Consider the following 27,646-nt stretch of genomic DNA (forward strand, 5'->3'; position numbering starts at 1 on the left):
GTGAAATTCATACCGGGATCACAGCCAATGTTCTGCAAAACCAGAAAGATACTACTACCTCCCCTAGACAGGATCAAAGAGAAGCTAGAGACAATGGTACGACAGGGCATCGTGGAGCCAGTACAACGTGGTGGGGTCACAAATGCATAACCAGTAGTGTGGCAGCAGAAGAAAAATGGAGTTCTCAGACTATGCGTGGATCTGAAAGTTCACATCAATGGCAAAGTTATGGACGAGGACTATCCAATCCCAGACATGGAGACTAGTTTCCGTAATCTCCATGGAGCCTCTTACTTTGGAAAAATTCACTTATCAGACGCATACTACCGAATTGAGCTGGACGAGGATGCAAAAAAGATATTCACAATCAACACATCGCAAGGTTGTTCAAATTGTGCAGGCTTCCTCAGAGACTAAAGAACTCTTCATCAATCTTCCAGAATTGAATTGAGTCAACTCTCAAAGGAATCAAGGGTGTGGTCATCTTCCAAGACGACGTACTGGTATATTGAACAACAAAGGATCAATACGAGAAATGAATGCTTGCACTCAAGAGTCGGCTACGTGAAAAAAAATTCGCCGACAATGAGAAAAAATCCAACTCAAAATTAGTTTCATGCGAAAATTTTCTTGGTTATTCTGTTTCCAAAGAAGAAATAGCACCCGATCCTAAACAAGTTGAGAAAATCAAAAAAGTAAAACCTACATCAATTATGAAACAACTTGAGTCCTTTGTCCGCTTAGCAAATTGTAATAGTCAAATCATACCGGATTTTGCAACAAAAATGCTACTCCTAAACGAAATTCGAAAAAAAGAATTCAGATGGGAAATGAAGAGCAAAATGTTTTTGAAAACATCAAAAACCAGTCATGTGATAACCCTCTTGTACAGCCTTACAGCTTGACGAAGGAGGCAACCGCGACAACAGAGGCCTCAGAGAAAGCTATGGGCAAGGTACTCTCACAAGAAGGACATCCTGTGATCTACGTCTCGACGAAGTTGTCACAAGCCGCACAAAATTACGCCAATATTGAGCGAGAGGCACTTAAAATCATCTTTACCGTCACAAGATTGAAACAAATCCTACTTGGGAGAAGGTTCACTCTACATACTGACCACAAACCTCTCAAATATCTCTTCGCCGCAGTCGAAGAAATTCCGAAAACAGCATCAGCAAGAATTAAGAGACAGGCGATAGCGCTGATGGGATTTGACTTCGAATTGAAATATACACCCGGAGAACAGAAACCCCACGCTGATGCTTTGAGCAGACTAGACTTTGACGACGACAATGACAATGATCGAGTCTGCTTTGCTCTTGACAATATCTACTTCGTCCAATCCAACCTGGTGACCCAGTCAGGCATCAAAACTGAGCTGGGATTGAATCGATTTTTTCAAGATGTCATCAAACGAAAAAAAGTGGAATCTGGAAACAGTGCTCAGAAGCAGAGAAAGGATTTGAACAACAGAAAGACGCTTTGACCATTCACAATGGAATCAACTTTCGAGGAGCTGTGCCTTTCATTCCACCCAAACTAAGAACCATGGTGATGGCCAAAGCTCATGAGACTCACCCAGGAAAAAATGCAACTAAAACAGCAGTTCAAATGATGGCTCGGTAGCCCGGCATCAGTCAAGATGTTCTTCGATAAGTTAGTAAATGTAAGGAATGCCAAGAAAACAGGCCTAGCCTGGGGAAAATATAGCTACTTGACCGGTAGCTGAAATTTTGGAAAGACTCCACATGGACTGGGGCTACGTTAAGGATCAAGGTATTATCTTAGTGATAGTAGACGCCGGATCAGGTTGGATAAGCCTTCCCTGCGGGAAATAGAACCACACAAACAGTGAAGGTGCACTTGAGTCAAATCTTTGCAAGATTTGGGATACCAAGAATATTAGTATCAGACAATGGTCCTGATTTTGTGAGCAGCGACTTAAAGCAATGTTGTGAATCACTGGGATTAAAAAGAAGGAATCTCCCATCTACCATCCAAGAGCAAATGGGATTGCTGAACGTGCGGTCCAAACAGTGAAACGGGCTGTTCAAGAACGGAGTCCAAATCTGAATGTGTAATTTGGCGCTTTCATACAGCGGGTTTTGATGACACATCGGAACACTTCTAAGACGCAGGGAAAATTTCTGTAGAACTGCTACAGGGACGCAAATCAAGACTTCCAGCAGTCAATGATTTTGATCTGTGCGAAAGAGTCCTCTTCAAACCGACGAACAGTTCACCAACGGTTCCAGCTACTTTCATTATCCGTAAGGGAATGAAAACTTCGTTCATTCAGCCAGAGAAATCAAACAAGACATTGCGTGTTAGTGACAAACAAATTTCACGCCTAGAACCTGACGATATCAAGACTGAATATACTGACTCACAGTCTGAGAGCAGTAGGGACGACATAGACGTGGCATCTCTCATCTCTACTGAAGTAACCTCAGTAGTTGAAGGGAACAACCTTCAGTGGCCACGAGAACTTCAAGCAAAAATACAAAACAACCAAAAAGATTTGGAGAAGCTATTCCTACAAATTTGCTCAAAAAAGTTGGGAGGATGTGATATATCGAGAAGTGGCGAACTTAGCAATTTAAGTTAAAACTTCTATATATATATAAAGAAAACTTTCTTGACTGGTGTCTGGTGAAGTGAAATTGAACAATGGCTTCTAATTTGAACCGAAGCGTCGATTCAAATTTGTTCATACCACAAGTTTTTTAGTGTACCATAAATTTGTGTGATAGATTCGACCTTCCCACCACCAGATTTGATCAGAAACCAACTCTCCGACCCTCCCAGTAGATAGAAATGATAAGTTCTCAGGTAAGGAGAACAATGTATTAAGTGCAAAAAATTGCACTAGTACTTGCCATGTACGACAAGGGGAAAAACTTGTTCACAACTAAGATGTAAATTAAACCCTATCTGTTTCTCTAAATCTAGACGGATCTGTAAATTTTCATATTGGTACGGACTATAAATACCTGTGAAATTTTGTACAATTAGGCCTTTTTAATTCAATTTTTAAAAATAATAAAATTCTTGTTGCTAGTGCTCGAGACCACTACAATGTTGTCCAGACCACCAAAAGACCGACAAATCTTGGATCTGCAGAATGCTGAATCCTGTACAGCGTGAATCAATTGGTATGATAATCGTGGCGAAATCTTGCGCAGGGAAGAAAAAAGATAAAGTCAACACCGACGGTACGATCGTGGAGCTACATGTAACAAATCTCTGTCTTAGTTTATGCGGCCAGGACGCACTTCTTAAACTTGGGAGCTTTATGAGCCCTAAAAAATTGTTAGACACTCCTTTCAAAGAGATCAGAAAAGCTATTCATTCAAAATTTTTTCCCCTAAAGATAGAGTAGAAACGGCAAAAAGTGCTAAATTTCTGTCCGCTGTCAGGCGTTTCAGTTTTATTTAATTTTTTCCAGAAATTAAACAATTAGAAAGTCTAAAATCGATTATGACAGACGATTTATGATTGATTTAAAACGGCGATTTCAACAACAGTACATCAAATAAAGGGACATGGAATAAATTTTAAAAAAATGCAATTAAAAAGTTGGTGCGTTCCAAAAATGCTGTTCATTGTGATGTGTTTTAGTGCACTGCTGATAAAAGCTTCAATGAAATAAGGTAATTATTACGGTTACTTTGAGTTCTCCGCTTGGTATTCAGCTATTATTAATTTTCATCTATGAAAAATAATGTTTTGTTAGATGAAAATTAATAATAGCCCACGTCCCTGCATTTGATGTGCTGTTGTTTAGATCGCCGTTTTAAATCAATCATAAATCGTCTGTCATAATCGATTTTCGACTTTCTAATTGTTTAATTTCTACACAAAATTATATAACACTGAATGAGCTCTTAGCATTGCGATCCCATCTTTAGCAATCACTCAGGCCGCAGTGTCTACTGAGATCTCCTATCCGTACGCATCTCAAACGAAGATGTGGTACTGCAGCTGCAACTGATGCTGTGGATAACACTGCGCATACAACACAATCAGAAAATTGCCCGCCCTCCCTTCCGCCCAAATGTCAATAGCAAAAAAATACGAACGAATTTTAATGCATCGTTAAATTAAATGGAAATATAAGCGTAAGTACGACCTGCGTGTTTAATTCGACCATTACCAACCTTAAAAACAACAAAAAGTTGCCACTTGCTGAAGTGATTTTGGAGTTTTATTGTTAGATATAAGAAAGTTTATGTCAGAGATGTCCCGAAAAACAAAGCTAAGCTTCTAAAAATGGTGAATCCACTCTTACTATGTTTCAACATTTTTTCGTTTTTCAGTTTTGACAAGTCCTCAATGCAATTTGTAAAAGATGTCTCGAAACAGAAAAATGAGCATTGTTCGCGAAATCCTCGTGCAAACTGGACAAATGAATCAAATTGTTGTACGCCAGCTGGGAAAAAACAGTTGTTGAGTTCAGTTGCTGAACAATGAGTTCAACGCAGATTTCAATCAAGATGAGATCCAGTATCAACAGGGTGATACAACTGGTGAAAAAGTTATCTCCGTTTCTGAGAATAAAAGTAATTTTACACGCTTTGCAAGGCTGAAATTTTGCCAGTAATTTCTCCTGCTCTTCTATGTTACTTTTAGATGGACATGCACTGAGATGAAAATAAGGACTTTGGCAAACACGTTGCCGACTTTATATGTGTGAATCGATTTAACAATTACATCAAATATATCAGCAATATTGTACTGAGGTAGCTAATCCAGTTTCATTAAAAGGCAGAAGATGCACCCATTTATTAGTCTCGAGGACAAAGTGAGATATCACAAGTGTGTTTTTGTAATTGAGAGGATATTGACTTGAATACAAAATCAACCCAGTTTGATTCTTTTAGATTTGTTCCGTGAAGTTCCGTGAAGCATTTAGGCCGAGTCCAGTCTGACCCGTTACTAGCTTCTCAAACAAGATTCCCAAGAAATCAACTTCGATATGAACTCAAAGGCACTCAAATTAAGAAGCGCGAAGAGCTTAGTGATAAATGAAGATATGAAATTGATAAATTTACCGAAGGACGCCGCTATATGGCCACCATGATTCTGCCAATAGTTATTAAGTTCTTTCAGAGTTATCGATTTAAGCTGTTCCCATTGTCGTAAGCGTTTCTTTAATTTGATTCCTCGCATTGAGACATTTTAATTGGACATTATGATTGCTATTTTCACTGTTGATTTTCTTTACTGTGTTAAGTGATAGTTCGTGGTTTCATCCCAATGCACAAATTCTTGGGATATGCCTCTTAGTTGCTTTAATTCACATCGTTTCAAAGCTTATTTTTTTATCAAACTTTGGTGCTGCTCTGACGCAGATGGAACGGCCGAGATATCTGTTGCCAGATCAACAATTTTTGCTATGATCGCTGTGGACCATATGCACCACTCTAAGACTAAAAGATAAAGAACGACGGGAACCCGCTGGAATGCCAAGGCTCTTCCAAAGTACACGAGACATCTAAAGAGTGTCATTGTATAAAGAGTTCAGAGGTGTTAATGCCTTTAAAAGGCTTTAAAAGGAGGGCGTGTTGGAATTGTATCCAGATGTATGAAAACATAAATCTCGAATGCTGAATTTGTTTTCCATGGAGTTGGGGCCTTTGATGCCTGCATTCGTTTCTAAAAATTGTTTAAACTCCACTTCAAATAGGAGCAATCCATCAATAATCGCTGTTCCTATTTCATTGAAAGTGTTTCAATCAATTGAAGTCATGAATATTAGGTGCCCATGGTTTTGCAAAACCAGCTTGGCAACAAAAAAGTGGAAAAAAATTTAATTTAATTGCTTTACTCAAATAAAAATAAACGCTAAAAGATATATATATATATATATATATATATATATATATATATATATATATATATATATATATATATATATATATATATATATATATATAGAGAGAGAGAGAGAGAGAGAGAGAGAGAGAGAGAGAGAGACAGAGAGAGAGAGAGAGAGAGAGACAGACAGACAGACAGACAGACAGACAGACAGACAGACAGACAGACAGACAGACAGACAGACAGACAGACAGACAGACAGACAGACAGACAGACAGACAGACAGACAGACAGACAGACAGACAGACAGACAGACAGACAGACAGACAGACAGACAGACAGACAGACAGACAGACAGACAGACAGACAGACAGACAGACAGACAGACAGACAGACAGACAGACAGACAGACAGACAGACAGACAGACAGACAGACAGACAGACAGACAGACAGACAGACAGACAGACAGACAGACAGACAGACAGACAGACAGACAGACAGACAGACAGACAGACAGACAGACAGACAGACAGACAGACAGACAGACAGACAGACAGACAGACAGACAGACAGACAGACAGACAGACAGACAGAGACAGAGACAGAGACAGACAGACAGACAGAGAGAGAGAAAGAGAGAGAGAGAGAGAGAGAGAGAGAGAGAGAGACAAAGAGAGAGAGAAGAGAGAGCGCTCAGAAGTAATTACTCAGCTGATCACGCTAAGATAAAACACAGACGCTGCTTTAATATACTTTTGATAAAATCAGCCGCCATGCTAACCAAGCTAAAGTAAATTAATCCGCTGTTTGGTCATGCATCGGATAAAATCAGCCGCATTCTTTAACACTTCAGAAAAGGTTAAGAATAAGCAAATCAAGGTAAAATTAATCTTACTAAAACGCATTCTGCTAATTGTAGAATGTGACATGAACATTACAAAGCTCCTGCAAAAAACTATACTGATTTTGCTGCCGGTTCAGTACTGATATAAATTTATGACATTGCGAGTTCAAAAATCTTAATTGGAAAACAAAAGCAATCAATAAGGCATGTTTTGCCACATAACATAATTTAAGAAATCTATTTTTTTGCGGTTTTGGTGATTTTTTTAACTTTAAATCTTCAAAACGAATATAACAAGAATTCTATGTGACCATGCTTGAGCTCCCAATGTTCACATGTTGTAACGTTCCTTGAGCATGCATCCTATCATAGTACATGCGTTTTGAGACGCTCCATGTTAGCGTGTAGAAATTCATTATCTGCTTAAATTTAAGCGCTTCTTAAACATGCAAAATGTCAAAGCTAAAAAAGAAAAAGTCGTTGAAAAAATTGCTGGACCATAAGGTAGTAGCCGCAAACAGTATGCATCGGTAAGACATCTTGCTTTTAAAAGAGAGGTAGTAGCCACAAACAGTATGCATCGGTAAGACATCTTTCTTTTAAAAGAGAGACATGGTATTGATTCCGATTGGGTGCGAAACAGGATTCATTAAATTCTTTTAGACCTTCAATTCCGTTAGAAGATTTACTTGTAATGCTTTTGCGGGCCTGCTAGCAAAACTTTTTGCAATACGTAATTTTTGAATACACGAAGCTGGGTTTGTGGAGTAGAAAAGTTAACCTTTGCTATTTGTTTAAATATTTTTTAACTACTATATTAGATTTCTGCGTTTTTTCTCACGCAAAAATTTGATTGTTCTAAAATTCTCAATTAAATTTGAATAATAAGTGTATTAAAATGTTGCTTAAATTATGCTATGGATTAAAGAATTATCTTCGTAAATTGAGTTCAACAGTCTTCACATTTTTTCGGAGGGTAGCTTGCTTATATTAGATTTCTGTTTTCTGATTTATTTTCTACTCGGTACTTGAAGCATAATGGACATTTTAGGAAACGGAGAAGCTACATGTTTAAAATGCAGCCATTTACAGAATTTCTTTGATAATTTACTCAGATGATTTAGGTGATCAGACTTCGGCGGGACCTATTTTTAAAAACTTTTCTTGTTAAAAAACTTCCTTGTTCTTCATTGTGGCCAAGCAGTGAAAAACAGATAGTTCACAGTAGTATAAAAAGCTGACTAGAACCACACCGGGGGGGGGGACATTATATGTATTAAGATAGGGAATGCAGAAATTGTCCCCCTAGGGGGACACTTAGGGGGACATTTAACGCAAATTCGCAGTAAATGTCCCCCTAAGTGCCCCCCCTAGGGGACAATTTCTGCATTCCCTATCTTAATACATAATGTCTCCCCCCGTTGTGGTTCTGAGCAGCTCCTATTTTTTTTCTGAAAAAAAAATGTAATTCACAAAAATTTGATGTTTTTGTCTCTAAAAGATGTGAACTAGTTTGAAACATGTTCTGCGAGTAAAAAAAAAGTAGTCGGAAACACCTTTTTCGAAAATTGAGTTTTTTGTCCCATCGGGGGACAATAACTTGTAATAATTATGAAAAATTGGTTCGAAAAAATTTTTGTCGATTTTTTGGCTTCAATCAACGTGAAATGTTGTGAAACATGTTTTGTAAGTGAAAAAAATTGTCGAAAACACTTTTTTCAAAAACTGAAATTTGGTCCCCTAGGGGGACAATAACTTATAAAAAATTTTGAAAAATTGGTTCGAAAAAATTTTTGTCAATTTTTTGGCTTCAATCAACGTGAAATGTTGTGAAACATATTTTGTGAGTGAAAAAATTTGTCGGAAACACTTATTTCAAAAATTGAAATTTTGGTCCCATAGGGGGACAATGACTTGTAAAAAATTTTGAAAAATTGGTTCGAAAAAATTTTTGTCGTTTTTTTGGCTTCAATCAACGTGAAATGTTGTGAAACATGTTTTGTAAGTGAAAAAAATTGTCGAAAACACTTATTTCAAAAATTGAAATTTTGGTCCCATAGGGGGACAATAACTTGTAAAAAATTTTGAAAAATTAGTTCGAAAAAATGTTTGTCGATTTTTTGGCTTCAATCAACGTGAAATGTTGTGAAACATGTTTTGTGAGTGAAAAAAATTGTCGGAAACACTTTTTTCGAAAAATGAAATTTAGGTCCCATAGGGGACAATAAATTGTAAAATTTTTTGAAAAATGGGGCCTAAAAAATTTTCCTTGATTTTTTGGCTTTAATCAATGTGAAATGTTGTGAAACATGTTTTGTGAGTGAAAAAATGTTGTCTGAAACACTTTTTTCGAAAATCGAAATTTTGGTCCCATAGGGGGACAATAAATTGTAAAAATTTTTGCAAAATGGGGTCTAAAAAATTTTTGTCAATTTTTTGGCTTTAATCAATGTGAAATGTTATGAAAATGGGGTCCAAAAATTTTCAACGCTATTTCACTTTTAATCAAAATGAGAAGTTGTGAAACACGTTTGGTGTGATAAACAACAACATTAATTATACCACCACACCCCAAACACTCCGCTAAACATCAGCCAATTACAATTACCTCAAACATACACCACAATGCGTGCATACTTACATACATATATACCTACATACATACATAAATACATACATTCATACATACATATATACGTACATACATACACGCATACATATATACATACATACATACATTCATACACATACATACATAAATATACACATTGATAAAAAAACCAGAGTTGTACAAGGAAATATTTTTTCACGTAATTATGTGTACAATTATGGTCATAATCACTTATGTCAATAAATGTACACATAAATGGGACAAAAAGAAAAAAAATATTAACTAGCCTGTTAGTTAGTATATGTATAAAATCATTAATGATATATTGAGTAGAGAGTCATCGGATCATGCCCAAACATGTTCAGGGTCACAAAACTTTCCAAAATAAATTAACCAATCGGAGTGCTTGATTTATTATTCAAGTTGACAACCAATCAGAATTGAAAGATTTATAAACAAAAACTCTAAACGCTCACGTTCAGTAAACAGTAAATAATGAACACAATAGGAACAAAAGACATCAAGCTCATTCATGAGAAAGTTTTATCACTGAGAGGTAACATAAATTTTACATACATATCTTATCGACAATTATATTTCGTAGCTGCTTGTTCTTTGTTAGATCCAGAAGTTGACGGAGAAATAGCACTTAAATTTAGACCCTATGGTGGTTTCATTGGAATTGATAATTCAAGACTAGATCCCTTATTGAAACGGAGCAAAGTGCTACGACTTCATGCTGCACTGCATGACGCCGCTGGATTTATAAAAGATTGCCGAAACAAAGGCCCTGGATATGTTTACGATTTCCGTTACTCACCAGTAAACAATTGTTTTTTTGGACACCTGACAGGAATTTTATTCATTCTATCAGTGAAAATTTTTCATTCACAATTGTTTCGTGAATTGGAATGTTAGAAAATTTTGGCAGCAAAACCACAAATATTATTGTCGTCGATCTCGAAGGTTTCAACCTCAAGTCACTTGGTTTTATTATTAAAGAACTCAGTTTGTGTTCCAGTTACAACGATACAATATTTTTCAAACCGCCGCTTAAATTCGCTGATTTACCCGCACACGATAGACAAACTGTTATTTGGCTGACCAATAACCTACACGGTCTTGATTGGGACGAAGGTGATATACCTTACTGTGATTTGAAAACAATCTGTCTGAGTTTCAGTTTCCGATTCACACGGAAAATCTTTTTTGCCAAAGGCATTGAAAAGTGTGAGCTCCTCAGTAAGCTTTTACAAAAAAATGTTTATAATCTGGAGGATCTAAATTGTCCCCGAATCTCAGAGATAATATCAGAAGAACAAGTTTCCTCCTGTTATCATCATTCAAACTTTCGTTCAATAAACGATCAATTATCAAACCACTGCGCGGAACGTAAGGCAAGAATATTTTCACAGTGGACACAAAGTGATGCACAGAGAAGACACAGCAACTTTAACAACTTATCTGTCAGACAACTTGAAGATATTCACTTGCTTGACTCCACTTGACGATCAGCCGATTGTAATATTCAACAGAGTTCAGGGTCCTTCTCCACCAATACAGAATAATTTTTCAAGTGATCAACAGAACCGAGCAAACTATCTCAACAACAAGCCAAACACAGCACAACAACCGCGTTACAAATCGCTTTATAGTGCAGCAGCAAAGCGTTATTTTGCAACCATTACTCTTTCTCCCGACGAGCTAGACAGCTTTAGGGCTTTCCTGCTCGTGATAGATAATTTCTATCACTTCCAACTGTGCGTAAAAAATAAACAGAGAGCTCGAGAACATCGGAATCAGTTCAATTCTGGCTATGAACAAAACAAACCAGAAGCCTATGCAGTCCCCCAAAGAGCAGCGAATCCCACGTTGGAAGCAATGGGCGGACAAAAAAGTTCCTCGATTTAGATTGAAAAAAACACCACCAGAACGTGAGCTATCACTTATTGAGGTGCCGAATGAGTTGCGATTATATGTCTTGGAGCACCCCGAAGTTGAAAAAGTCTTCAGTCAACCATCGTTTGAGGAAAATGACTCATCAACCGTTTGTTATAAACTAGAGATAAAAAGTCATATTAAACGTTTCAATTTGTTTGAGTTCTGGTACATGAAACAGTTGCTCAGAGAATAATTCAAAAATTTAACATTTTGTATCATTCTTGTTTCAATTCACTTTTCAATTAATTATTTTTCTCCAATGAATCAAAGAGACGAGGCTGACGCCGGTATCAGTAATTTAGTCTTTGATGTGAACAACAAGGAGAGGCCCCCATGGCGTTGTTGTTCAAATTCAACAGTGCCAAGGTCCGAAGTAATATTTTTTGTTCAAGTTAGTATCATTGTCTTAATGATCATTCTTTGCTTCTCTATGCTCTTTCTATTATCAGAAAGCTGTGAAGAGAAACCAATTTGGATTGCTCTCTTATCGAGTTTAGTTGGTTACATTTTACCTAATCCCAAACTATGAACAAAGTTATTCTTACACATGACAGGGTATTCATGTCTATTGTAGGACCAAGTGGTTGTGGTAAAACAGAACTCTTGTTTCGGATGCTAAAAGGTTCGACCTTTTATCCACGTTTTGAGAAAATTTATTATTTTTACAAAGAGTTCCAACCACTTTTCAAAGATATGCAACAAGTTATACCAGGGATTGAGTTTCTAAAATACTCAGGCTTTGATATAACAAAAAATCTATCACATTGTCTGCTTATCTATGACGATTCATGTGAAGAAATCTTCAACGATAAAGAATTTGTAAAAAAAGCTACCTCAGGACGTCATCGCAAATTACATGTTATATACGTCAAGCATAATTTGTTCCATCAAAGCAAATGGTCCAGAACCATTGATCTGAATACAACACACATAATATTATTCAAGTCGCTTCGTGACATTCAACAAATTGAATATCTTGGAAAACAGTTGAATTGTCTCCAACTGATAAAGGAAGCATACAAACTAGCAACTGGGGAGCCCTTTGGACATTTTATTATTGATCTCGATCCCAAAACCAGTCAGGGTTTACGATTTGCGTCACATATTATTGGACCTAATCCTTCAAGTTTTTACATTCCTTCGGAGGAAGCCGTTGTTACATCAATTACGAATGAAAAGGAAACATTTGCTTATGCTCAAGCAATGGGCAAATAGCACAAACAAGAACTCCAACATTGAATCCGAGTTACTTAAAGACGGCGACTTCATTTGGTTTCTGAGTGACTGTGTGATGAACGTACTATCTGGAGTTGTTCCAGTCAATAAAAAAGAACTAAAAAAACTTGAAAAAACTCTGCGTCAACTTTCGAACAGGAAAGTAGGGAAAACTGAACGGTTAAAAATAATTCGATCTCCCTCGGGAAACAATCTCATTGAACTCATAGCATTACCCTGCATTGAATATCTAGAACAAAATGCATACTGAAGAGTTTGTGTTAATACCTAAACAGATGTATACAAGAGAACAACCTCATGTCTCTCAATTACTCAGCAACAAAAATATTCACAATCCAGCCAAGCAGATATCACTTCTCCAGAGAAACAAGTCACCATCAACTCCTTCTGCCTCGCAACAGGATGCAGAACAACAAACTGACGCTTCAGTGGATGATAGAAGTACAATAAACGAGTCTATGGCGAAATCATTTACGACAGACAACACATCGACTGTCAAAAAAGGAGTGCTGAATGATATTAGAATGTTGAAGGGGATAAAATTTGAAAGAGCGAATTCAATACTGGACATAATAGAGGAATCAGATTCTGTTTCCTTGGACTCATCAAAGAGATTGCTTATTAATGGTACAAATACAGAAGTTCTTGCTGCTACGTTTCTTTACAATTTACAGCAAAACACTTGCAAATTATCTTTCGAACAATTCAGTGTATTAACGCATTTCGATATTGGTTCGCATTTGACTTGTAACACATACGCCAAAAAGTTTCTAATTTTATCATCTGAAGAGAGACTGCAATTTTTGGAATATGAGTCGGACAAAGAAGTTGCTTCAAAGTCCCAGCGAAAGAAAACGAAAGCTTCTGACAACAACCAGAGAAACTTTGAAGAGGCAGAAAAAGAAATCAAACCAACCAGCCCCTGGGAGAATTACTTCCTATCAAGTTAAACAGTTAGACAAATTGTACACTAAAGGCAGTGCTGCATTTGGTAGCATTGCTAACTTAAAGAAGGCTAGCGGTTTCACCAGAGACAATATTGTTCGCTATCTTCAGTCGAAAGCCCCGTACACAAAATACAGACAATTCAGGAAAAGTTTTCCCCGACTGAAAGCTGTTGCATATAGAATAAATGAAATCTGATCTGTCGATGTTGCGTATATGGATAAAGTAGCCCAACACAACAACGGTGTAAAATACTTGTTAGTGGCTGTTGATGTTTTATCACGTTACTTACGAGTTCAACCAATGAAAGCTTTATATGCAAAAGATGCTGTTGAAGCGTTCAAAAAATGATCAAGAAGAAACAACCAGAAAAAGTATGGACAGACAAGGGATCAGAGTTCAAAGGAGATTTCAAAAAATTTTGTGAAAAGAAAGGAATTCATTTATATACAACAGAAAGCGAAACCAAGTCGGCATTTGCAGAGAGGAACATTCGATCGCTTAAAAACATCATTTACAAATGTTTGGAAGAAAAGTGGACTTGGACATATATTGAAGATTTACCCCAGTTTGTAAATACTATAAACAGTCGTGTTAACCGGGTAACCCATTTAGCACCTAATAAAGCTTTCAAAAAACATGAACCAATTTTAATATCATTAGCAATCAACACAACAAAGTACAAACCAAAATACGAAAAAGGAGACCTTGTTAGGATTGCAAAGCACGACGAAAAATTCAGAAAAGGTTATAAACAAAATTATACAGACGAAGTTTTTACGATATTCAAAATTGCTACCGTGAGTCCACCAACGTACAATCTTATAGATGCAAACAACGTTATAATTGAAGGTAAATTTTATGAACCGGAATTAGTCCAAGTAAACGTGATAGTTACTGCAGATGATTAAAATGAATCCCGCCAAAGAATTCACAATCGACCTAATATCCAACGCATCAATGGAAGTTTTTGGTGAAAACACAATGGCGAAATTCCGTAACCAGTTATCTCAACCACTTATTTTGGATGGAGAATGGCAAGTAGCTTTATCTTCAATATCCTTCCCATCAAACATCAACAACGTCAATTCAAACGGGTTAGTCGTTTATAAAAACTCGGGAGTGGAACTCGACGCCTCAAATAATCGCAGTGGACACCTCAGAAAAATTCGCAAAGGCATATACAGTAGCTTGGATCAACTAATGGATGAACTCAGACGAATTGCTCAGTTTAAACAATTTGATTTTACTTTTGACAAAATTACTCATAAATTGGTTTTACAATTCGGAGCGAATGAGGGTTTTTCATTTGAAAACGAAGAAGTTCCAAGTATTCTCGGCTTCAAGGGTATAAAAGACAACTCGCATGATGGATACATTCATATTGGATACAAATCACACAAAACTCTCAATAGACACCAAAGTGATTTTCCAGTTGATATAACCTGTGGCTCACAATTAATCTTTGTCTACATAGACATTATAGAATATCAAATTATTGGAGACGTGAGAGCTCCTGTAATTAAAATCATTGAGACCGAAAGGCGTTTAAGAAACGGCAGCATAAACACTGTTACACCTATTCATCACAAGACATTTACAATTCTGGATTACAAGCCCATACTTTCTAACAATATTCAAAACATTAAAGTGGAGTTGAGGAACGAAGCCGGAAAACTCATTCCATTTAATGGTACAGGAAAAGTGATAGTAGGCTTAATGTTTCAAAAAATCAAGTGAAATGGAAACTTACTACAGCAACCAAGCATCACAGTCAATGCCACATTTCTCCGGTCATTATCGTCAAAGAGGAAGTGGCTTTGGAGCGCTCGCAGCAGGTATTGGAAGAGTTGCTTTACCACTGGCAAGAAAAATTATATGGCCCGCTGCCAAAAGAATTGGTCGAGAGCTTTTAGTGCAGGGTGTACCTGAGTTTGTAGAAGTAGCAACGAAACGAAAGTCGGCAAAGCAGGCGTTGAAAAGCACGGTTGCAAAAACAGCCCGAAAACAATTTGGTGGTTCTCTCCATTCACGCATAACACGAGGCCGGCAAGCTATTAGACGTCGAAGACAACACTTTGCTAAACCTCGAACCTACAAAAAACGTTCCACTAAAAAAATCATTTCTCGAAGACCACAGCCAAGAAGAAGTCGGCTGGATTTTTTCTCTCGAGTCAGAAATGCGAACTAATATTGTAATACCTTCCGAAGCCACTCACAGCTCATTGGACTTATTTGAAAAATCGCCTTTGCTTGTTACCTTTGATCAATCATTTGAACAAAAAACTGGACCACTTTATACTCCCTCCGGATCGTCACTTGAATTTGAAGTGGTAGGTGATCGCAACAATTTCATAGACTTGCAAAAAATTTATTTGGAAATCAAATGCCGAATACAAAATTTCGATGGAACTGATTTACGATATGACGCAGGTGATCCCGCTAATACTGATGCCGCATTTTTTGTGAACAATGTTCTTCATTCCCTATTTACTGACTGCACTGTTTCTGCAAATGGAATAAAAATCTCTTCTGCCAATGGACACTATGCTCACAAAAGTTTCATAGAAACAGAATTCTCGCACGGGACAGATGCAAAGAAGACTTGTTTAAAGTGTCAAGGTTATGAGTATGAAGCAAACCCTAGCGCAATTGCTAATGCATTAAAAGATGCAAGAAAGCAGGCTGCGAGAGAATCAGCTCAAATTACCCTTTATGGAAAACTAGCTGTTGATTTTTTCTCGTGCGAAAAACAATTATTAAGCGGAGTTACCCTGAGAATTTCTTTCCGAAGGTCACAAGATGATTTTGCCACTATAAGTGAAGCAGCTGGCAAAAACTACAAAGTAAAAATCGATGAAGCAAACTAATTTGTTAGAAAGATGACTGTATCAGACAATGTAGTCGGAGCCATTGAGAAAACACTTTTGAGAACACCTGCAATATATCGATACAATGAAGTGATAACAAAAACTTTTCTTGCAACAACGGGGCAGCAAAGTTGGAGGCACGAAGATATTTTTACAAAAGAACCCATAAGACGACTTATAATTGCATTGTGTGCTGGTGATGCTTTCATTGGAACTAACACAGTAAATCCCTTCAACTATCGAAAATTTGGGCTGCGTGAGATTACAGTGTTCCGAAACGGTTTCGCTACAGCCGGTACACCAATGTCAACAATTGACAACAAGCGTTTGTACTACAATTCAATGAGCGCATTAGCCTATGTAGAAAACGGTCATGGAAATCCATTGAGTGAATTTTCAAACCATTTTATAATGGTTTTCGACCTGACTAGTACACAAGAAGCCACACATGATTTTATTCATCCTGAACTAACAAATTCGTCTATATCGGTCGAGCTAAAATTTGATACAGCTTTAACAAACAACGTTGAAGTTTTCTTCCTCGGTGAAAAATCATCTACGGTGTATATTGACTCTGCAAGAAACGTATCCAAAAATATTCTGCCTATGAACGCATACTAATGGACGAAGATCAAGTTTATATTCAAGTTCAAAAGTGCAAGCATCTCAAATACAAATTTCGAGGTGTTTATGCCGCTGACAATTATCCGTTAAATTTACCTGTTAACAGTTTTATAATTGTGAATGCATCGCGAGCTGATTCTATTGGTTCGCATTGGGTGATGCTTGCGAAACGCTACGCATACCCCGTACTATACTTTGCAGATCCGTTAGCACTACCTCTGGCTGCCTATAAAGACATTTTCTCCCGCCTACAGCAATGTACTGACTTACATATGATGATGGATATTATGGAGCACAGAAGAGATATTCAGTCTCCCCTGCAATCAGCAGACTCGCAACTGTGTGGTTTATTTTGCATCTATATTGCTCATTATTTCTATAGCAGTAAGTTTCCATTTGTACCTGATGTAAATGAATTGCAATTGTTGGCATTTTTAAAACATATGGAGTGAAATTGAATTAATTGTTCTATCACAGTACTATTTTAGACAGTAGAATTTTTACAGAACTGAAAGTTTATTAAATAGTCTGAAGTCTCACGTACAAAACTTCCCTGCCCACTTAAAATTATATCCATAATCTGATAGAGAGAACAAGAATGTTCGCCGAGCATTAGTTGACAAAAACGTTTTACAGTCACATCGGGGATAGTAGAAGCACGTTTGTTAGAAGTGGTAGTAGTAATGGTTGACAGTCTTTTCACAAGGTTAGGCAGAGGAAGTTGTTTTTTAGTTTTGTTAGTTGAAACATGATTACATTTTGACAAGTACTCCACAGCAACATGTAAGCGAGAGACAATAGCACCATGAGCAACAAAATTTTTCTCCGTAGGCAAAATAAGGATTTTAAAACAAGTCACAAGGCAAGGTATCGTCGCAGGAGCATACGAAGAAAAATCAATTTTATCATTGGGACCTGTATCTTCAAAAATGAGATGCCAATGATTGGAACCAAACAAACAACCATCGATAACAGTCGAAGAATGAATGATAACCGTACGCATAATTTTCTATTGCAGAATCTTGAGGTTGTGGTTCTGTGTCGCAAATAGTGTATTTGAATCGTTTCTGAAATTTTTTGAAGTATTCAGGACTGTTTTTGTACATAGCTTCAACCATAGTAAGAGACTAAACTGAGTGAGTAAACAGTGAATTACCTCTATGAATTATTGGGTTTGAGTTGACAACATGGTGTAAACAAAATTTCAAGGTCGTTCGAATACGAAAATTCTTCACATTGTTGTTATTTTTATTGCTTGTAAACAAATTCTGTCTAGACATTAAGTAAACAAACTATAGCTGTCTGGTTTCTACGACGCTCAGCAATTAAAACAAAGCTGTTGCATTTTCCCGAAGTTCCAAAATCTTTAACCTGAGGTAAATTTTGGGTTGTTTTCATTGCTTTTCAAATAAATTTTGTCTAGACATTGAGTAAACAAATCAGATTTGTTGAAGTTGTGTACACGAATAATGGCTGTCTTAATTTCCCGAAGTTTTTAAAACTTTGCTGTGATTGGGTGATGACTTGAAATAAAATCCATATTTGTAAGATAACTAATGGTTCCAACTTTATGGCTTGTAAACAAAGTTTCCGAAGACATTAGGTAAATAACTTGAGTCTGATGGAACTTTCCGATGTTATGTAACCTTTGTTCTGATTGGCTGACGACTTAAGATATAATTTATTTTTAGTAATACAACTAATCGTTCCAACCTTATGGCTTTTAAACAAACTTTCTGAAGACATTAGGTAAATAAATAAAGGTTGACGGAACTTTCCAATGTTATGCAATGTTTGTTATGATTGGTTGATGACATGATAAATCGATTTTTAGTAAATAGACTTAGTGTTTCAATTATTCTGTTTGTTTATCGTCATGAGAAATCACTAAGTTTTTGGGGAACAGGAGAACCACTTGTTTACCGAATTTCTTTAGAAACGTTGACTGTTAACTTTTTTAAAAAAATTTATCTTTCCTAATCCGATATTTAGTCACTTTCTAATTTTTGGGAAATGCATGCAAAAGACCGACATTTACAGATTAGCTGTGAAAAATGTGGAAAATCTATAGTAAAATATCACATTGCTCGCCATAGAAAGACTTGTTCTAGCGGTACCTTATATTGCAAGAAACGAAACTGTAATTTTGCAACAAAAAATTCGGCAGAACTATCGTACCATATTGCCAAATCGCATGGATCGAAAAAGCGTAACACCTTAAACAAGTGCGTTGTTTGTCAGAGAGATTTTCCAAGTTTCTACTCGCTGCAGCTTCATCGCAGGAAGATACACCAAGTTAACACGAAAGTTGGGAGCTTAAACACAACCCGTGTCCGTGAAATAGTTGATGAGTTGAATGAAGATAGTGAAAAATTGAAAGAGGAATTAGCAGCATGTCAGCATTTACTAGTAGATGTGCACGCTGAGCATGGAAGACAAGAAGTTTTCAACTTCAGCCTGTCGAAAATGGACACCAACGAAATCGACAAAAAACTTGATGAAGTTTTTGAAAATCTCAAATGTGCTGCAAAAATTAACCTAGCTTTGGGGTTCCTGTTGCACAACGTAGAGAACAACGACTACCGTTATTATTATCCGCATGAAAATAATTTACTTCTGGATAGGGCGCATTTGTTGAGCAATAAAAACGATTTACTCAACCTTCAAAGTGAAATTGGAAAGTTTGACCTGATTGAAACCTGTACACAGGAACGTCAGAACTCAAAGTGGCGATTCGCTTTAATTACGAACGTTACCATCTTTGCAGCACTCTTAAAAAATATTCCTTTGGGTTGCCTGGATTCTGTTCTTCCGGAACCTTTGTTAAGAAACCCAGAAGTTAATTGTCTGGTTTCAAATGGACATGATGTACCTTATAACGATAACTTATGTCTATTCCGCGCAATTTCCATTCATTTATTTGGATCCGTAGATGTTGAACCACATGCAATGCAACTGTTTGACAATTTTGTTTCGGCCACTGACTGTGATCCTGAAAACTTCATGGGAGTTTCTCTGGATCAAATCCCAGTAATTGAAAATTTAGTCGAAAAAAATATCTTCATCTATGATTTTACCATTGAAGATGGTGAAATAGTTGGTGAACTTATTCGACGAAGCATTGAACGATATGAAGAAAACATTAAATTACTTCGCTATAACAACCATATCTGTTATGAAAATGATATCAACAAATTCTTCAAGAAGTTCCGCTGTCCCAGCTGTGACGCCTTCTTCAACCACTCTGGACATTTTAATCGCCACTTACGAACTTGCAGAGAACGAGTGAAAAATAACTATCCGAGAGGTGTTTATTCGTTAAAGGAAACATTGTTTCAGAAACTTGAAAACTTCTCAATCGCTTATCCAGAAGATTGTACCCTCTTCAAAAATTTTGCCGTCTTCGACTTTGAAGCAATATGTGACAACTCATTGGAAATTAGTAGCTCTGCTACAACATCATGGATTGGAACTCATGTACCAGTATCTGTTTCAATTTTCTCCAATCTGTTGAAGGAACCAATTTTCTTGTGCGAAGAAGATCCTAATCGTCTCATCATATCATTTGTTGCTCAACTTGAAACATTAGCAGCAAAAAACAAAGCGGACATGAGACCTAAGTTGTTGGCGGTGGAAGCAGAGATCAAAACTAGGTTGAGTGATATTTCCTCTAGATTGCAAGTTGTTTCCGAAACTCAACCAAATATCAGTAACAAAAACGGAAGATAGCAATGCATCTGAAAATTTTTTACGATTCCAGCAAAAGCAGCTCCTTGATCTCCAGCGTCATTTTGATAGTTATGTTGACACTTTAGCAGTTTTTGGATTCAACAGTGGAAAATATGACCTTAACTTAATCAAAACTTATCTCATTCCTCATCTAATAACTGATAGATCTATTCAACCTACGGTAATAAAGCAGGCAAACCATTTTATATCTTTTAGTTTTGGTGACATTCAGTTTCTCGATATTCTGAACTTTCTCGGTGGAGCTACATCTCTGGATTTATTTCTGAAAGCATATCAATCCGAGGAGACAAAAGGATTTTTCCGTATGAATGGTTTGATTCGTTGACGAAACTTGACTGTGACAAACTTCCTCCCTATGACTCATTTTTCAGCAAACTGAAAAACTTTAATCCTTTGGAGAAGGAGTTTTCTGAGTTCGAGAAGTTAATACAGCGTGGGAAAGACGAGAAGATAATCCTACAGGAGATGGGACTGAAAGAGAAGCAGTTGTCAGGAAAACAAAATTATACTCTTTTAGCAGATTTGTGGAAGAAGGAGGGTATGAAAACTTTTCGTGATTTCCTCCGATGGTATAATAACAAAGACGTTGTACCAGCGTTGACTGCAATGAGTAAAATGATTGAGTTTTATCATAATCGGAACATTGATATATTGAAGCGTGGTTGTACACTTCCTAATTTGGCTAATATTTGTCTTCACAAGTCAACAAGTTCAAAATTTTATCCGTTCGTCGATAGCGATAAAGATTTACATGAAAAAGTTCGAAGTGAAATGACTGGTGGGCCTTTTATTGTCTTCACGAGGAAAGCTGTTGTAGACAAGACATTCATCCGAACATCAAACAACATTTGTAAGGCGATAGTTGGAATAGACGCCAGCCAATTGTATCCCTTCGCCATGTGTCAAGCGATGCCAACGGGTTTATACACTAGGTGGGAGTTCGATTCTGATCTCCAAAAGTTCAAAGCTCGTCAGAACAAGATTAGAAAATTTGAAAACATGGTTATTTCTTACTATCAAACAATCAGACCAGACTGTACTATTGAGAGCATCTATACAACTGGAAAACAGAAAAAAATTGATTTGTTTAGTGTTGATGGCTTTTGTGGACACTGCAATACAATTTTCGAAGCTCTCGGATGTTACTACCATTTCTGTCCCTGTAGAGAAGCTCAACCCTCTCTTAGCGAGGAAGAACTTAAACATGGTCTCCAGAAGCGAGAATCTGATAAGTTAAGGAAAAAACACTTGGAGAAAAAGGGATACAAATTTATCGAGATGAGGGAGTGTGAATGGTGGGATCAGGTTCAGATGAGCTCTTTTCTGAAAAATCACATTAGAAAAAATTTTCCCTACAAACTACCCTTAAGCATGGAAATCCTGCTGAAGCGAATAGATGAGGATAAGTTATTCGGTAATGTACAATGTGACTTAGAAGTTCCGGAGGAGCTCTACGAACGATTCGCAAACTTTCCTCCAATTTTCAAAAATAGCAACGTTGGAAGAGAAGATATTGATTTCATGAGAGAGTATGCTGAAAAAAACGATCTATTGATGAAACCACAACGAATGTTGATTTCGAGTTATAAATTAAATAATGGAATAGTTATAACGCCATTACTGAAGTTTTACTTGAAGCTTGGACTACGTTGTACTAAAATAGACCGATTTGTTGAGTATACGCCACAAAAGTGCTTCAATGATTTTGTGCAATCTGTTGTTGATGCGAGACGAAAGGGAGATGAAAATCTTGACTCGAGCGTTGTTGCTGAGACTATGAAGTTACTTGGGAACAGCTCGTATGGTTATCAGATTATGGATCGAAGTCGACACACCAAAACTCTCTATCTCAATGAAGAAAAAACGCATAAAGCAATTAATAACCGTCTTTTTAGAAGACTCAATAGCGTTTCGAGAGATATCTATGAAGTTGAACTAGTGAAAAGCACAATTGAACATCGCGAACCAATAATTGTTGGATTTTTTATCCTTCAGTATGCAAAATTGAGAATGTTAGAGCTTTACTACAATTTTTTGTCAAGTTCTGTGATGTTAAAAAATTTGAAGAGCTTGAGATGGACACTGACTCTCTGTATATGGCACTAGCTCATGAGATTCTCTATGAATGCATTCGTCCCGAAATGAAGAGCACTTGGAAAGAACTCCGAAGTAATGACTGTGTAGAAAATTTTCGCGCTGATTGTAAAAAAAATTTTTTTCCGAGAACTTGTTGCCCTAAACATGTGAAACATGATAAGCGGGAACCTGGATTATTCAAGGAGGAGTTTCGATGTACTGAAATGTTGTCTCTATGTAGCAAAACTTATTGCTGTTACGACTCTAGAACGAAGAAAACTAAGTTCAGCAGCAAGGGACTCAACAAGAATGTTCTAGAAGAAAATAATGATGGACCATTGCAGAAGTACAGAAAAGTACTGGATGAAGCAGTGAATGTATCCTCGACTAACAGAGAATTCAAAACAGTAAATCATCAAGTTCTCACGTACGAACAAACTAAAAAGGGACTTTTCTATTTCTATCCAAAGCGAATGGTGGAGACAGATGGAATACATACAAACCCTTTGATGATCTGAAATTAAAACTCTACTTTCAAATATTTTACATCCGTCATCATTATTTACTTTCGCTGATACTTGATAGATTCTGATTAGATTTTAAGTGTTTTGAGTAATTTTGTAGTGTATTGTATAACTAGTCTTGGTATTCATTGTTATTGATTAACTATCGTTCGGGAAAAAACTTTGAAAGCTGCTTTATTTTTCATTCAAAGTTAAACATGGACAAATCGAATGAGTTCCTTAATCGTATCATCCTCCTTATATCAATTAGCTTTCCTTATAAGGAATGTCAGGAATTTATTCAATCTTTAGTAGCGTTGATCGATTTTTGCTATTGTTTTCTGTGACGTCATAAATCCATTTTATAGCGTTCTTTGTGAAGTCATAAATAGTATGCATTTCGTACTCATTAAACTCTTTCCCTTTCGATGAAAAAAAATACAATGACTAATTAAAAATAACATTGATTAGGATGTTCCTTAATCATCCCACTATGTGAACATCCAAGAACAGGCTTAATACATGTGAGCATCTAAGACTAATTTTAATGCTTGTGAGAAGCTATAGCTAATCTTAATACATGTAATACTATACCTAATTTTAGATGTAGAAGCTATACCTAATCTTAATACATGTAGAAGCTATACGTTATCTTTATACATGTAGATTCTATACCTAATCTTAATACATGTAGAAGCTATACGTTATCTTTATACAGGTAGATTCTATACCTAATCTTAATACATGTAGAATCTGTCTTAATACAACTAATCTTATAAAATTTTATTCATATCCTTATATATCATACATTAATATCTGATTCCTATCTTTATACATTGCTAAAATAATTCAAGGGCGACCGAAGCGAGCCACAACAGCTATAACCAATCTTAATACATGTGGGTCGCCACCCCCCCCCCCCCGGGCACCTCGGTCCAGCTATATACTACTGTTCACGTTGGCGTGTTATAGCCAATCGGGTTATTTGAAACAGCAGTAAAAAAAATTGGTTGGGTGCCATGCTTTTTTTAGCTCCAGACGCAAGAATTCGAATGAAACGAGATCGTACCACACATTAAAAGTGAATTTATCATGAGTAGGTTATCAGCACGTGCAGCTCTTCTAATATCTGACCACCGCCGAGTTAGAAGCAGCAGCAGCTTTTTATCTCGCAGCATTGATGCACAATACTGCTGTAGTAAATGATCTCAAAGTCTCCAATTTTGGTCTCTGTTTGACCTATTTTATCCTTAATTATTTTCCTCAAAGTTTGCGTTTCCGCGAATTTTTAACCAAACATTTCATAGTTATGAGCTCCGCATGGGTTGAAATCCACAATATGCGCATGCTGTGTCGTGTCAGCCAAAAATAATTGTTACAAGAGCGTCTTTACATTAACTGGCTTCAACGATTATTAATGACAACGAAAATGATTCAAGGGACTTTTATCACATGCGTCTATAAATATTTCGACCGGAGTGGTATCAGATGTTAGGAAGACGTCAAATTTTATGCTAAAAAAGTTTTTAACAATTTTAATGAGAATCTACGAGTTTCTTACGAAAACAACTTTTTTTACATTGATGATTTTCAAGAGAAATTGAAACTAAATTTATTTAAAAATTTCTTATTTTGAAATTTACATAACGGGTTGTTTAGTTGCGACTTTCAACCATCGTTTATGTTTAATTCTGTTCAACTTTTCTTCCTCTCGTCTGACTTGTTGTTCAACTTGTGCTTGGTAGTTCTTCTCATATTCATTCCATTCACTTAGAGTTCTAAGGTCCACATTCGCGTACTGTTTGAACGGGTCACAAGTGCTAGACTGCCCATTAAATGCCAGACCTTCTGGTTGAGTTTTTGACCTGGTGAAGTTTGGCGGCTGTTGGTTTCTTGGTGCTAGTCTCTTTTTGATGAGCATAGGCGATTGGTGTCGGCTAATTGCAGTTCGGGCAGTTGATACGGGTCGCAGCTCTGAAATGGACAGAGTGAACAAACGCATTGTCTTGAACCTGTTCTGAAGGATACAAAATTATGTATCACATGGGAAAACTTTTAATTCAATTGTTTATTGAGACTAAATGAATGTAAAATTGTAATTGGGTTCAATATAATTCCAATTGGTTAATTAACTATAAAAGGATCATTATCCAATTTTTGGTCATTCAAGCACAACCTAGATTATTAATAGTATGTTTTGAAATTTAAACAATTTATCATTTAAAAATTTAAAGTTTTTATTTTTCTTTTTTTTTTAAAAAAAAATACCTTCTGGCTCCTGATTGGCTGGTTTGCGCACTTTACTCTGATTGGTGGCCAGTCTTCACATCAATGATTGGAGGAATTGTAGATTTAACTTTGGAAGCAATCAATTTGGAGTCTTTGAAGGGGTGAACAGTTTTAACAAAATGCGTAGCCGTTCTCTCAGCAATCGGCTCTGGAATACACTTCTCCACAGGTGGAGGGGGAGGTTGTTTTGGACGGAAGCTGCTAAACTCTGAAGTTTTGGTTTTCTGGCGTGGGTCTACTTCGAACGGAGCTGATCCTGGTCGCTTGCTTGTAGTTGCTTGAGAGGACTCGTAAATATGAGGGTTGGACACATTTTTAGCAGTATTCTCGCTTGTTTCACCTGGAATTGACAAGCTGTAAATATTGATTTTGATACTTTAAAGCCCCCTAAGTTTAGATGTAGACTTTCGAAAAGATCGGGCTCGACCAAACTTGCCATGATAAGCATTTTGGTTTCGCACAAAAGGATGACTTCAACTTTTCTCAACCTAAATTATTGGTGTTTCACTGAGCAGCGACTGAGATATGTGCCCTCATGCGACCATATCTCGACTGAAAAGGCAAAGATTTCGAGGGTTCTTTCATAAACTCAAACTTTCAACCACATGACTTCTAAAGATACCTCATTATGACTTCCTCGATCTTGATTTGGGTAAGAACTCTCAAACTCAGAAACCTTTCCAGGCGTTCAATTTTTTGTTATTAAAAGTTATTATCATTTTTTTCTATTTTCCCAATTTTTGATCTCACCTTCGGGGTGTACCGCCTGTTTGATCATGTTTACAGTGAGGAATATCTGGTCAGGGGTTATGTTGTGCTGGTTCGATTGTCTCTTCTGGGCTCTGAGAAGGGCAAGTGCTTCTGACAAGTTCAAGTTGGCACTGTTATACTGGATGGTACTAGAACCACAAAAACAAAACTAGTGGATATCGATACAATTGGAAGTTTTTAAATATGTGCTCTGAGCAATTCACAGAACTGACCTATAAAGGTAACACGCGCTCCTTTCAATTGACCACCGATTTTTTTCTGACAGCAAACTTTTCTCATAGACCACAATTATACCGATAAGTTAAGTAATGCTAAAATTGAGGGCTCAAATAGTGCCAACAAGGTGGTTTTGGAAAAAACCGTCGGAAAAAATACCACTTAATTTTAGATAGGAAAAAACCCACGGAAATAAACCCCCACTTGACTTTTAACGAGTTAAGCATTTAGCGCGTCTGGCTATGAATCGCGGACCATGGCCATGCTTTAGTGGCCCGTGTGACTTGAAGTAAAACTATCTTAACCGAAAAAAAATATCACGACAATTCAAAATTGATCACGACCGATCAAATTCAAATATAAAATGTTTTTTTTTTCGTGGGGGTTTATTTCCTAGACCGCCAACGAGGTCATATTTTAATTTCAGTATTTCAGAACTGAGGTGAAAATAATGTTCTACACCTAGTTGTGTTATGGGTTTTCGCCAGCGGAAAAAAAGCGTTTTTTAACTAAGTAGAAAAATAAATTTCTCAAAATGAGAGAATAACAAAAGTGATATTTTACAGTAGAATTTAGAGATTTACAGGAGATATCTGATTTTTAGATCAAGATGGTGATTTGATTTTGGGGGTGAAAAAGGACTCAAAAATCAGCTGTATATACACCCATTATCAGTGCGAGAAAGTCAAGATACAAAACTAATCTTAGCACCATGATTTATAGTGGGGGTCGCAAGGGTTACCCAATATGATTTGCTTCTGCAAATCCGTCGCAAAGGGAACCATAAATGGAATGCATTCTCACTTTTCTAAGATTTTATTCACACTTCCGGAGATATCTTAATCATTTAATACATGCTGTGAAGATTATACATCAAATAATCTCACTCTAATATTAGTTATCTAGATTCACCAATTTGAACCGAATTTTGATTCTAAGCACCATTTCTTGATGATTCATTTATATAAATTCTCTGATTAAAATCAATTTGCTTTTGTCTTTCTAATCTGGTAAGGTAAACTTTCTTTCTAATTCTCACTAAGTTTAAGACTATAGTTTGATCGATATTCTAACACCCCCTTCTGACTTGAGCTGATTGCGTAGAGTCTGTTCCCATCAAAACTGCTCTGAATGCTTCCTCTTTCGGAA

The 27,646-nt window shown here is 36.7% G+C and overlaps 2 protein-coding genes across 3 annotated transcripts in view; one reads left to right on the forward strand and one right to left on the reverse strand.

Annotated features, from left to right (window-relative positions):
* LOC142358508 (large ribosomal subunit protein uL23m-like) overlaps nt 1-27,646 on the forward strand; it is a 486,669-nt gene that overhangs the window by 371,249 nt on the left and 87,774 nt on the right. The gene's annotated exons all lie outside the window — the stretch shown is intronic.
* LOC142358438 (F-box and WD repeat domain containing protein 10B-like) overlaps nt 24,798-27,646 on the reverse strand; it is a 53,599-nt gene continuing 50,750 nt past the window's right edge. The window contains 4 exon segments of the mRNA XM_075409835.1: nt 24,798-25,195; nt 25,490-25,539; nt 25,541-25,850; nt 26,261-26,409. Of these exon segments, the coding sequence (XP_075265950.1) occupies nt 24,861-25,195; nt 25,490-25,539; nt 25,541-25,850; nt 26,261-26,409 (844 nt within the window). The 3' untranslated portion in view covers nt 24,798-24,860.

The sequence above is a fragment of the Convolutriloba macropyga genome, chromosome 2 (genome assembly GCF_964194025.1).
Source record: "Convolutriloba macropyga chromosome 2, txConMacr16.3, whole genome shotgun sequence".
Classification (NCBI taxonomy): Eukaryota; Metazoa; Xenacoelomorpha; order Acoela; family Convolutidae; genus Convolutriloba; species Convolutriloba macropyga.